Below are 12,162 nucleotides of genomic sequence, written 5' to 3'. Positions count from 1 at the left end.
TCCGTTTTGCACTCCTTTGCCCTCTCCTGTTTTCTCCCAGACGGTAGGGAGCGTGGTAAAAATCTCTTCTCAAACCTTTTTAAGCCCAAGGGGTACACGTTGAAGGGCAGGAGTGTGTGTTCTGTCCTCTCCTGTGTGTCTGACAGCACCAATTACTGCCTCAGATGGCAAAAAAGAAAGCGGAGAAGGACAGACACCTGTCACCTCAACACAAGTCCTCACAAGACCTCCTCGCATTTTCTTTTCTTCAGCGTGCCGCGGCACTGAAGCTCTCCGTGGCATTTCTTTTTGTTGCGTACGCCATTCCATTCACCGACGTGCACTGTGCATCTGTTTTTCTGCTGCAATAATGATGTCACATGTACGGGAAGAAAGTAAGAAATTGGGATGGAGGTGGAAAATTGGACTAAAAGCAAATGTGTGAATGAGTGAGGACCTCCAGGCTCAGGCTGACTGCTGATATACCGAATATGCGAATCTTGATAGAGCAGTGCCGACTATTTAGGACATTATAAAATAGCACTCAGACCAAGAGCAGTGGGACCTCTGCCAAGGCTTGGACATTTGTCTCCTGCAATCTACAATCTAAAATATTAAGTCTGGAGAGCACAAAAGGAGGGCAGACCTCCGATTCACTGGAGACGTTATCACCGTAAATTAAACCGATGTAAGAATTATTAGGGTTAGATTTGAATATTATTGTATTTTTTGATAATATTATAATATTTCTTTTCATGATAATATTAATAATAATTATCTAATAATAATTCAGAACAATATCTTATAATGAAAATATTTCTTGACTCTAAAACTCTCAGAGTTCCTCCTGCTCCCATCCAACTCATTGAAAGTGACGGATAAAGCAACCGCTATGAAAACAGAACCTCCTTGGCAGAGAAACCGTCTATTAAGGGCCGGCCCATGTGCAAAAGTCAGGCAAACATCACTTTTACACACCGTAAAGTCCACTCGGCTGCGGCTATGAGATCATAACTTTGGGGAGGCAATGCAAAGCTCTGCACAATGTCATTTACAGAAGAGTTTTTGGAAAAACACCCGTGCTGTGAGGGGAATTCGGATCAGGGACGGCTGGGCGATCAAAGGAGCGATGAGGTTTCCTTCTCAGCTGTTAGGACAATCAAGACTTTGGCTATGACCACAGACCAGAAGGAAAAGAAAACTCTGTTTATCCACCTTGGCGAAAACAGCGGCGAGCTAAAGGTTATACGACATGGACTCAGTCGGGCTTTAATCACGATGGCCCATTAGATGCACAAGATGAAAGCCGCTGCACTTAAAAGGCTTTCCAGCGCACACATAGACATGGACACACAATAGACGTCATATCGCATTGGAGGATTCCAGCCTCTGTTGACAATTAGCAAAAGAACAGATGTAGCCAAAGGCTAATCTTCACACCTGCAAAAGAGATGGAGCTCATTTACGTGAAGCTCAGCGGCTTCACTTCGGTGGCTCTTCCACACACAACCTGAACTCTGTCTCCATCCCACTGGCCATGTGTGTGTGTGTTGTTGTTTTTTGGGCTTGGTAAAGTGAGCAATTTTGTGTTCACTGCATGCAGACGTTAGAGCAAAAATATTTTTTTTGCATTACGGTATTTAAAATGACAGCTGCAAATTGGTCTTTTTAAAAAAAATAAGGGTAAATAAAACAGCATTTTTGCATTGTACACAATTTATTTAAATATATTTGGTCCATTAAGAAACACGGTATCTTATAAATCAATAAATGTTCTTCTTGTGTTCCCCCACAGTGCATGAAATTATTCAGAATGTCTGCGAATAAGATTCACGAGAAACTAAAGACTTTCACCAAACCCTTGCTTGATTAATAAATTGATAAGCGGCACGTTCCAAAAATGGAACAAGACAAGGCTAGTGGCCTTTATCTTCTACCTGTCTCTACAAAACTCTCAACATCTTCTACAATACCGCTCTTAATTTTCCCTTTATCTCTTTTTTTTTTTTCTTCAAAAATATCTGCCTCACCACCATCCCACATTTCTCTCCCTTCCTTTCTCATTTCCCCCCCTTTTGTGTTTGAACAAATGACACACATGCTTACAAAGGCTTTGGCACTCACGTAATTCTCCCCGTACAATAGTCGCCATCTACATAGCCGTGCGCCATTGATGCAGACAATGTGGAATTACACGCTGGCTCAAAGCTCACAGCCTCTTTCACCACGGTGGATCACCTGCCACACTCGCAAACGCCACGGTGTAGCCCTTCGGCATGATTGCGGCAAAAGCGGGACAAGAACTGAGAAACACGTGTTTCTCCATCTCCCGGTGCCTTAATATAGCCTTATCCCCCCCCCACAGATGGGGGTGGGGTGGGGGGTAGAGGGTTAGACTCCTCTGGGGTACAGTCGCCATTAATTGGCTGTGATTCATACGCTGCTGAGTTCCAGTTAGTTAAACAAGCGCACATTTCTGTAGTGTTGAGTCAGTTTTAGTTCGGCTCCATTTAAGATCTAAAGCTTTTTCAAGATGGCAGCGCGAGAGAGCCGGCAGGTCTGGCAAGCAGGAAGCATCGACACAGGAAGGCAGCTATTGACCCTTACCCTCCCTCCCTTCGTCTCTTTCGAGTTCATGGATGGCTTCCAGATGGGTCTGTCAGAAAGATCGGGGCCAACGTTAACACCAAACATGACATACAAATGTAGTGGCGGTCAAAGTCCAATTTGTTGAGGCTTTAGTCGCTTTCGTAGCCGGCCGCCAATCGTCGCTTTCCAACAAGCTGATTGGCAGAACGGATTGATGACTGATGTTAAGTCAGCGCCCGGCAAACAAGCGCAATGTAGAAGTCAGCAATGTCTGAGAGTGCTGATAAGGGAGCCATTCCATTCCATTCAACATATGAGGGTGCAAGCAAGCAGCTTTTCTTGGCACGACAGCTGTAGTTATTATCCCACAGCATTAAGACAAAAGCACTTTTGTGATGGAATGTTCCATTTCCTCAAATGATGAATACACCTGCCGACACCAGCTACACTTATAATAGCTTATTGACTTTTGTGGTCTGAAAGGTACTTTTCAAAAACGCAAACAGGAAAGCAGTATATTTATTTCTCTTCTAGCCCCTGATGAGGAAATTCTTCCAATCAGATGCCTATCTGGTTAATCAATTACTTCACACTTGCTTCACAAATTTACCGTCAATAGCGACAAATCGAACTGAAAGGCGTAATATGAACAGTTTGTAAAAAAATGATGGTATGAAGAATCTGGAACAACAGAACGTCCAGGCATAGATTCTTTATCCTCTGTGAAAAAAAAACCATTATTACTATTATCACACGTTGCTGAGTTAATATTACAACCAGTATTTGTCTCTCTGACACTGGTTACACAAAGTAGACTCGATTTTGGACCCGTTGTGACCAGGTCTAAGTTGCGGCGCAGGTGGCACATTGCAATTTTAGTGGATTTGATTCACCTACAGGGAAACGCAATCTGTTCTCAGATGATATTTGTAAATGATGTCATTATATTGTATTTATAAATATGACATCATTTCCGAGTAGAAATTAACGACATGCATGTTGCTGCAAAGCGGGCCGGGAGACATTGTTTTGTATTTGTCGGTTGTAAAACTCCCACCGTCCTTGGCACAAGAACGGGCACAAAGGAGCCATCAACGATACCCACTTGGCTTCCTGCATGGCGCTAAACCAAAGCTTAGCTCGCGAGCACCATTTCGAGTGGAGCCGTTTCCCTTTTGCCGCCATCGATATTACGCGCTCGCCCGTCGAAGAAAAACGGCAAGAAGTCGGCCTTCCACTTGACAGGTGCGCCACTTGCGCTTGTTCGCATGTGTGCCTTTTTCTCAGAATCAAACATGAGGCTCACGTTTAAACCTCCGCCTGAGAGAATGAATTATTGAGCGTGATGAACTGAAAATAACCACAGCGAGGCGAAGACGTGCACGGCTCCTCCCATTCGCACTCAGCTGCTCGCCGGATGACGCCGGATTTTTGGAGACGAGAAACACGTGTGTGTGTTGAATTTCCTCTCGATGTGTGCCTCTGCGTGTGAAGGAGGTCTGTCCACTTCCATTCCAAGTGGGAAAGGTGATGCTTTGGAAAAGGTCCAGGCGGAAGAATAAGCTATTCAGATTGTCAAGCAAACTCCCAGCAGAGTTCTCCTGTGGGCCTGTCGGGTTCTGGCTCTCCTTCTTTCTTCTTTTCTTTCGTCATGACCCCTCACTCACACATGCACACACCTGGCATGTATTTAATCTTTTTTTTTTTTTTTAGCCTGTGGGATAATCACTTTGAGTTGAAATTAGTGAGCCATCCGCTTGGATTACTGCCAGCAAGGAATGTTCATGTACGTGTGTGTTTAATTGTAGTGAAATTGAGCTTTCTGCGCACGAGTACGTGCGTGTGTGTGTCCCTGTCAGCGAGAGGGTAAATATTTGCGCAGGAGCTTTGGAGAAGGTCAGGGTCAATATATGACAGACGCTCCACCGGGAAAAATACGACACACACGTGCGCACGACCGATCGAATCGACGGCAAAGATGGAAACAGAAAACAAAAAATAGACAGAAGGGTAAACAGAGACATGTAAAGGAGAATCAGATGAAAGACAGAGATGGACAGAAGGAGGGAGAGGACAAGCTTCATCCAGCGGTTCCCCTTCACCGCTCGCTGTAATTGGACGGCTATGGTGAGAACACACACAGTTCGGACATCACCAAGCGTTTCATATCCGGTCGGAACGTGCGAGTCGGCCAAGCCGTATGATGCCATAAACACAGAGGGTGTGTGTGAGGTGTCAGTCACACAGTTTGGTCTGGTCGCCACACACACACACACAAACGTGGTCGGCTTAATTGATGCCATACGACGTCTCTGCTTTTTTTTTTTTTTCTGTGAATGGCGTAGAAAATTGTAAACGAGAATGGATACAATATACAGACTTGAATATATATGACATAATTACTATGTATATATTTTTTTCTCCCACATGTGGGATAATATTCTTTTGCCCACATCAAACTTCAAGTCCAAACATACAATCGGAGCCTATGTTCATTCTTTCCATGTGCTGTGTATTAATTTACTGTAGACAGACCGCGAGAATATATTTGATCTTTAGTAGTAGGCACTATATCTTAAAAAAATGCTTTGTTGGAGACTTTTTTTTCCAGCCAAGATCCATTTCATAAAAAATAAAATAAAAAAAATTCAGGCTTAATCGTCTCTGGTATTGTTCAGGGGGCCGTATCCAGCCCGCAAGCCGCAGTTTGGGGACCTTTGATCGAAGGACTCAGTATATATGTCACTAACACAAATTGACAAACAAATATACATTATTTCTTCTAAATAAATAATTTTTCTGACAAATTAAGAGAAATGACATCATTGGCTTCCATGATTTTTTGCAGCTTTAAAAACCCTCCAAGCACAATTCTGAATCTCACCACTTTAAATGATGCAACTTATGGAAAAGTTTCCCAGGAGAAGTCCAAAGTTAATACAATCCCTTAAGAATGAAAAATCTAATTGGTCCAAGGGATCCAGACATTATGAGAGTGCATTGTGTGAGCATTTTACAAGGCATTATGCTGTTAAAAATAACCATGAGTGCTAGTCTCAGCAGAGTACTTGACATCTCTTTTCCCCATACGGCCGCACGTAGTCACGCGGCGGCACCATTCCGTTTTTTTGCAAGCTGACAATATTCCATCTCAGAACGGCTGAGAAACCCGAGCGACCATCACCGCTACGACAACATTGTTCTCCTCTCGCTGTTAGGTGTCATTAATGTGGCCCCGAAGTTTGTTTAGCACCAAGACATGTCAATTCAAGTGTAAACATGTTTCACGCCCGTATGCACTCGAGCACAAACACGCCACTCTAGTGGCCGTAAAGGATGTCACGTTCAATCTCATCACATTTCTCCACTGATGCTTGATGTATCAATTTTTAAGTAGCTGGCCTCAACTAACGCCTGGATCACATACACACACACGTGTGTGTGCACAAACCTAAGTGCACTCACATGCATGCATTGCTATTTTGCTTTGGGAGCTCATGGGGTACTAGGAGGGTTCCAGCTCCAAAGCCCGTTGCCATGGAGACCATTATGGAGCTCATCTCCTGGGGGCCACCGAGCTTTATACAATGTCCCTCTCAAAAGAATACACACACACATTTGGTGCCCACCCAACACCAGCACACACGCACGCACACACACTTTTTTTCCCCTTTTCAGTCTTTCTTTGTGGCAAACCTGATGGCGAGCCAATGTTTGCCTTGAACTGATTGTCTTAGAGGGCCAGGAAAGAAGTAATTACCAGTCCGACCAGCGCCAGTGTTGAGAGTAGACAAGAGAGCACAGTCTCAGCAACCACCTGTTTGGATGTTAATTAGAAAGTATTGACCGTGAGGTATTGGTTTTGCGCTTGTGTACGTTTCTGCATTTGTTTATAAATCTGCACAAGACCTTTAACAAGTCTGCGTTCAAGCGCTGTCATTTGTACGAGCAAATTAAAATGCCACCACTGTGTTCTAAATATTCTACAACTCTCCTATGAGATTGAAATTGACGCTGGTGATTCTCAAAACAGCAACATTTATGTTTGAATAAATTGGTACAATGCTTTGCTTTTCATTTTCGGATATTAAACCGTTAATGTGTGTTCCTCAATAAAGTTTTATCGTAATGCTAAACACTTTCATTTAATGTTGGGCTCATGGTTTTCATAAAACCCAGAATAAATATGAAGAACCGACAATCATATTGAAAAGACAATAATTAAAATGATCCGGGTTCCGCATCCACACACAACTTGAGCTAATAAAGTCAAGTGACTTGCAGCCAAAGCACACAATAGCAAGTTAATAACGTTTACCGTCATTTATCAAGCAAAAGCAATAAAAACTCGGGCGCAGCGGAACAAGCAAAAAGTGACATTTCATCAGCTTTTTTCCAACTAATATGGCTTCAGCGTTAACAACATTCTGCTGGTTTTAAACACCTCCAGATGTCCCCCGACACAGAGCAAATTTAGAGTTTCAAAGAAATTGTGTTTCTGGAGCTTTGACAAATGCGCTCTGATTTCATCTAAGTTCAAGTCACAATTTACAACCCAAAAAACGTTTGCTACCAAGCGAGTAACACATTTACACCTAATGACAATTCAGAGCCTTCAGTTAAGTTAACATGATTTTTTTTTCTAATGTCTAAGAGGGAAAAAATGATTTATCATGTGGGGAGAACCCTGGAGAAATAAAAAAATAAAAATAATTGTTATTTTTCTGTTCACACATCCTGAAGGGACGGACGGGCCGGGCCGTTCCCGACTCAGTCCGAACGTTTGTGCGCTCCTGATTAGCTCTGCTACATCATATCTAAGAGCTATCGATTGGCATAAATACAGTGAGTCTCTCTGGTGACCAGATAAATATTTAATAAGACACTGGATCTGAGGCCATTCTTTGCCGTTAGAAGAAACATACTCAAGCCGCCGCATCCTCCCTCACACAGACCCTGACCTCACAAAAAAGAAAATCATTTACTGGCACAATAGCTTGTCAGAAGGATGATATGCTAATTAGCCACAAAGTAGTAAAGTTCGATTGTGACAGATGTGCTAGACACTTACACATAGTAAGCAGCTAGCTCGCGATTTAGCTAGTTGGATCAATCTATCAATCTCAAGTGTTTCTCAAATGTTATTGAGCCAAGACATATTTTACATCTCCTGACAAACCACCAAACAAAATGCCCTTAAAAGAATTAAGCTATAAATACTGCGATAATAATTTCAGTCTCAATTTACATACAAATATACACAATCAATTAGATTTAATTGTACCTTCTGCCACATAGCAAAAGAGCATTTTAGCATTGCTTGATTAGCAACAATATGAATTAGTATTAACTAAATGATACTTTTCAGACCAATTAAGTGAAATTGGATTTCCCCTGCCACTTATAAACTCTCACAGCGCAATAAATGTGCCGCAACACAGTGAGTGGTTGGCGGATCCATGCTTGATAGTATTAACCAATCAAAAGACTTCAATATCACTACCTTCACTAATGACTCCATTAGTATAGATTTGACCATATCCCATAAGATAATTCAAATGTGGCGTTCCACAGCTTCGTTAACATCTCGTCTCGAGTGGGACTCTTTCCTGTGCAAAGTTGTGCGACAGTTTTATCTTATCTGTGGCGAGGCATAAATCATAAGGGAATTCCGTCAGGTAGCGTATCCCATGAGGGCAAAAGAAAGAAGAGGCACGATGTAAGAGACATAAAGCGGGATGAGGTACAGCAGCGAGGCAAAAAAGAAAAAAAAAATAGATTGGGAGAGCAACGCGCTATACTGGAAGACGCCAAGGTTTTTTTTTTTGGTTTTTTTTTTACACAGACTTTGATCAAGCAGTTGTTGGAATGCCAGGCCTGGCAAGAGCAAGGACGCTCCGGATGAGACGTCCCTGGAGAATACTCGCTAGCCCACCCTACTTCTTCAACTCAGCCAAACGCACACACACATGGGCAGCCATTATCTTGGAAGGTGAAGGCAAGGTGGAAAGAGGCCAAAGAATCCTCCCTTTGAGAATAAACCCTTCCTGTCCTTCCGTCTCCTTACCTTGCTTTTACTTTTGTTTTCCCTTCTTTTTTTTTTTCTTTTTTTATATACAAACATGTCTCCTGTTCAAGCATTCTATGGGAGTCTTGGGGGAATTACGCTGGTGGACCTTGCTCCCAATATGATGAATGTTTTGCCTAAAAATAAATTCTGTTCACCAGCGAGCACAGCATCCAGGTGGAAGAACTTAGTTCCACTTTGAGAAATCACACTGCTTTTAGGCCACATTTCCATCGCTCTCTCTGCAGGTTAACTACTATTGCCTTGCATATATGTCGCCCATGTGTGTGTGTGTGTGTGTGTGTGTGTGTGTGTGTGTGTGTGTGTGTGTGTGTGTGTGTGTGTGTGTGTGTGTGTGTGTGTGTGTGTGTGTGTGTGTGTGTGTGTGTGAGAGGGGGACACGCATTAGTGTGATAATCAACAGCTTTCCTGGAATGAGTGGTTTGTACCTTGATTAAATCCGTGACCTTCACCACCGTCACAAGCAATCAGCCGGCGCACACAGACACATACACATTAACAGCATACTTAACACACAAGTGTCGGCCGAGCACATCGGCATACAATCAGTGCCAGGTGGATTCTCATGATTCAAGTTATTCTGCAGACAAATATGCATGAGAACACTCATGGGGAATATGACTCGTTTCCATTACATGGAGTTTGGTGGACTGGATTACGATATTCAACAGGGAAGATTGGGTTTAAAAGCAGCCTATGAATGTATTAAAAAAAAAAAAAAGAAGGATTTACATTATCACCATTTTGGAGCGGGTTAAAAAACGATCACCACTCCGATTCAGAAGATGGTAAAAAAAGAAGAAAATCCATATAGTTGACAATCATTTAAATTAATTGGCAAAAAGTAGACCCTAAATATTTTCACTAAAACGCACCCCCCCCCAAAAAAAATAAAGTTGATGTTTATAAATAATTATAGAATTAAAATTGAATCATATTAAATTATTTTGTCGTCGTATTTTTAACGATGAGAGCAAAGCATCCCTAGAGTGACCAAAACCGTGTATGCTGTAAAGTCTTATTTTGCCGATCACTTTGTCGATCTACAAATTCTGAAAGTCTGCTAATTTATATTCCATTTAGTTTACCAAAAAAGCAAAATGCCTTGAATCCAACGTGCACAATTCTATTCCACAAAATGACGACTACCCAGCCCGAGCCGAGAAATAGTCATGTTCTGTCCCTGCGTATTTGTGTCTCGCCGGCAGCTAGCCTGAAGACCCGACGCATATCCGAGACTAGTGACGGTTGAGATGCTGTTTGGCTGTTTTGTTACAGTACGACCCCGCGGTCTGCCCGCCTGACGCGAAAAGATCTCACGTAGACCGAATGCCACCATGCATTAAATCAGACTCTTGTTTTGGTGTCCGTTGCCATGGGTGCTGCACGACACATCACTTTCTGCCTCTAGTTTTTGTTGCCTTGGTCACTTTTTGGTTTGGCCTTTCAGATATTATAGTAAATCAGTATGAGCTTATATGTAGAAAAAAAACATGTCTGTGAATAATACTGAATAAATATCACCAGTTTTTTGTTTGTTTTTTCTCACCCCAGCATGCAGACCCGGAACCTACAAGGCCTCGGCCACCGACGCCTACTGCAACAAATGTCCTCCACACAGCTCGTCCCCTCAGGAGCAAGCCACAGAGTGCATTTGCGAGAAAGGCTTTCACCGAGCCGACAGCGATCCGCGCTCCATGGCGTGCACACGTGAGTGAACCTTACGCAGAAATATTAGCCAAATAAACACACGCAAGACGGAAGTTAATTTCATAGCGTGCTGCACCCAACTACGGCTTTAACTTAGAACTATTGGATTACATGAAATTTAATTAGTTTGTCATGCGTTCTTGTAAGGATTTACAGTGCATGACAGCTTTCCAATTTTATGTTTCCCCATCAAGCCATGCGTGCCGTTTTCCTTTTCCTTGGGCTTTTCCCGTTCAACACACCTGACGCACACACGAAGCACGCATGCGTCCATGCGTATTAGCTGAGTACTTGTAGGTCACCGTGCCGTGAGAACACATGAGGCCGATACTCTTATCACAAGCACGTCAGAAATGTCTTGACCTTTCCCTCTCACACACACACACGCACTGCCAAAGGGATTTAATTCTCTCCGATGAGCACGGAGGAGCGAATAGGGAGGCAAAGCGATGGATTGAGATAGACGGAAGGATGTTGGAAGCGGGGGAAAAGGACAGTGACACGATAACTGCGAGAGGAGAAGAAGAGCACCAACCTTCCACACGGAAACACACACAGAAGTGCAGAGCCATTATCAGGTTATGGTAGATTACACTCATTAATCGTTGGAGCAGGTGAGATGTGACAGGTGTTATCAGCTGGAAATGACTAATGTCTCGTTCAAATATGGATGCTCCCCTAAATGGGAGAAGGAGAGAGAGTGGGGAAATGGATCAAACGAGGAGAAAAGGTGAGCACATAGTAAGTCACGGGGAGACGTGTGGAAAGACACTTAAAGGGAAGAAGCGGTCCAACACAGACACGTGATCTCAAATGATGATGACAGACGGCAATGCGTGGTCGAGAGAAGTGTGGGGGGGATGTAGAAAAGAAAATGACAGAATTAGTAGGATAAATCAGTGTGCTCTTCTGACAGGATTTTTTTTTTTTTTCAGACAGCTCCAATTATCCGCCCCGCGTGGTGTCCAATCACAGTCACAGAGCTTTCCGACACTTATGTCCCCGAGACCACTGGGAAGGCTAATCAGGAAATGCCCAGGCTGTGCCGGGGTTCCCCAGGGCTCTGTACTCAGCCATGATTAGATGACATGTCATCAGAGTGTCTGCACTTTCATTTTTATATGCTTGAATTAACTTCAGCACTTTAAAGTGCAGTCATGGACTTGTCACGTGCCTAAAAAGCGATTTGATCGATTAATGCTTTGCCAGGAGAGTCGTGGCGACGTCCATAGATTCACTTTAAAGGTATTTTTGCAGTGGTGTTGAATTACACTGCATCATACTGGAGATATGGTTGAAATATTTGACCTCTCTCTTATCATTTAAGAGCGTAGCCAAAATAGCAGAAACACATACAACCAAATAGATTTTTTTTTTTTAAATGCATAAACATAATGAGCCTTAGCAACCTTAATCCTAACTGAGCATGATTTATACTATACAAGATCTCATTAGAGTACCTAATGTTGTGTCCTGTGAGTGATAAATTGCTGTGCTGGCTTTTGTGGTGCTCAATGCGCTTTTAAATTGCACGACTTTTCCGGGATCGTACATCAAGATATCGGTGGTACCTGCAGGTACGTCTTCTCCACAGCAACCCGCTTTCTTGTGTGTTTTTGCAACTGGTTCATCACAGAATGTTCTGATATTCAAACTTTGCTTTCGGGCGATTGGTAAATGAATATATTTGCTTCGGTACTCGTACGTGACTCACGCACACCTACTAGTCACTAAGAAATGCGGCGTCAGATTGTAGGTGATTATTAGCATACATAATGAAATGACAAGCGACAGGC

The 12,162-nt window shown here is 42.9% G+C and overlaps 1 protein-coding gene and 1 long non-coding RNA gene across 3 annotated transcripts in view; one reads left to right on the top strand and one right to left on the bottom strand.

Annotated features, from left to right (window-relative positions):
• LOC147045905 (uncharacterized) overlaps positions 1–12,162 on the bottom strand; it is a 97,042-nt gene that overhangs the window by 27,689 nt on the left and 57,191 nt on the right. The window lies entirely within an intron of this gene.
• Positions 1–12,162, top strand: part of LOC147045906 (ephrin type-A receptor 3-like) — a 53,666-nt gene that overhangs the window by 18,102 nt on the left and 23,402 nt on the right. The window contains exon 6 of the mRNA XM_085929703.1: positions 10,211–10,366. Within this exon, the coding sequence (XP_085785829.1) occupies positions 10,211–10,366 (156 nt within the window). The remainder of the gene's footprint in view (positions 1–10,210; positions 10,367–12,162) is intronic.

The sequence above is a fragment of the Syngnathus leptorhynchus genome, chromosome 14 (assembly GCF_054491065.1).
Source record: "Syngnathus leptorhynchus isolate UIUO chromosome 14, UIUO_Slep, whole genome shotgun sequence".
NCBI classification, from domain to species: Eukaryota; Metazoa; Chordata; class Actinopteri; order Syngnathiformes; family Syngnathidae; genus Syngnathus; species Syngnathus leptorhynchus.
This window is presented reverse-complemented; position numbering and strand designations above follow the sequence as displayed.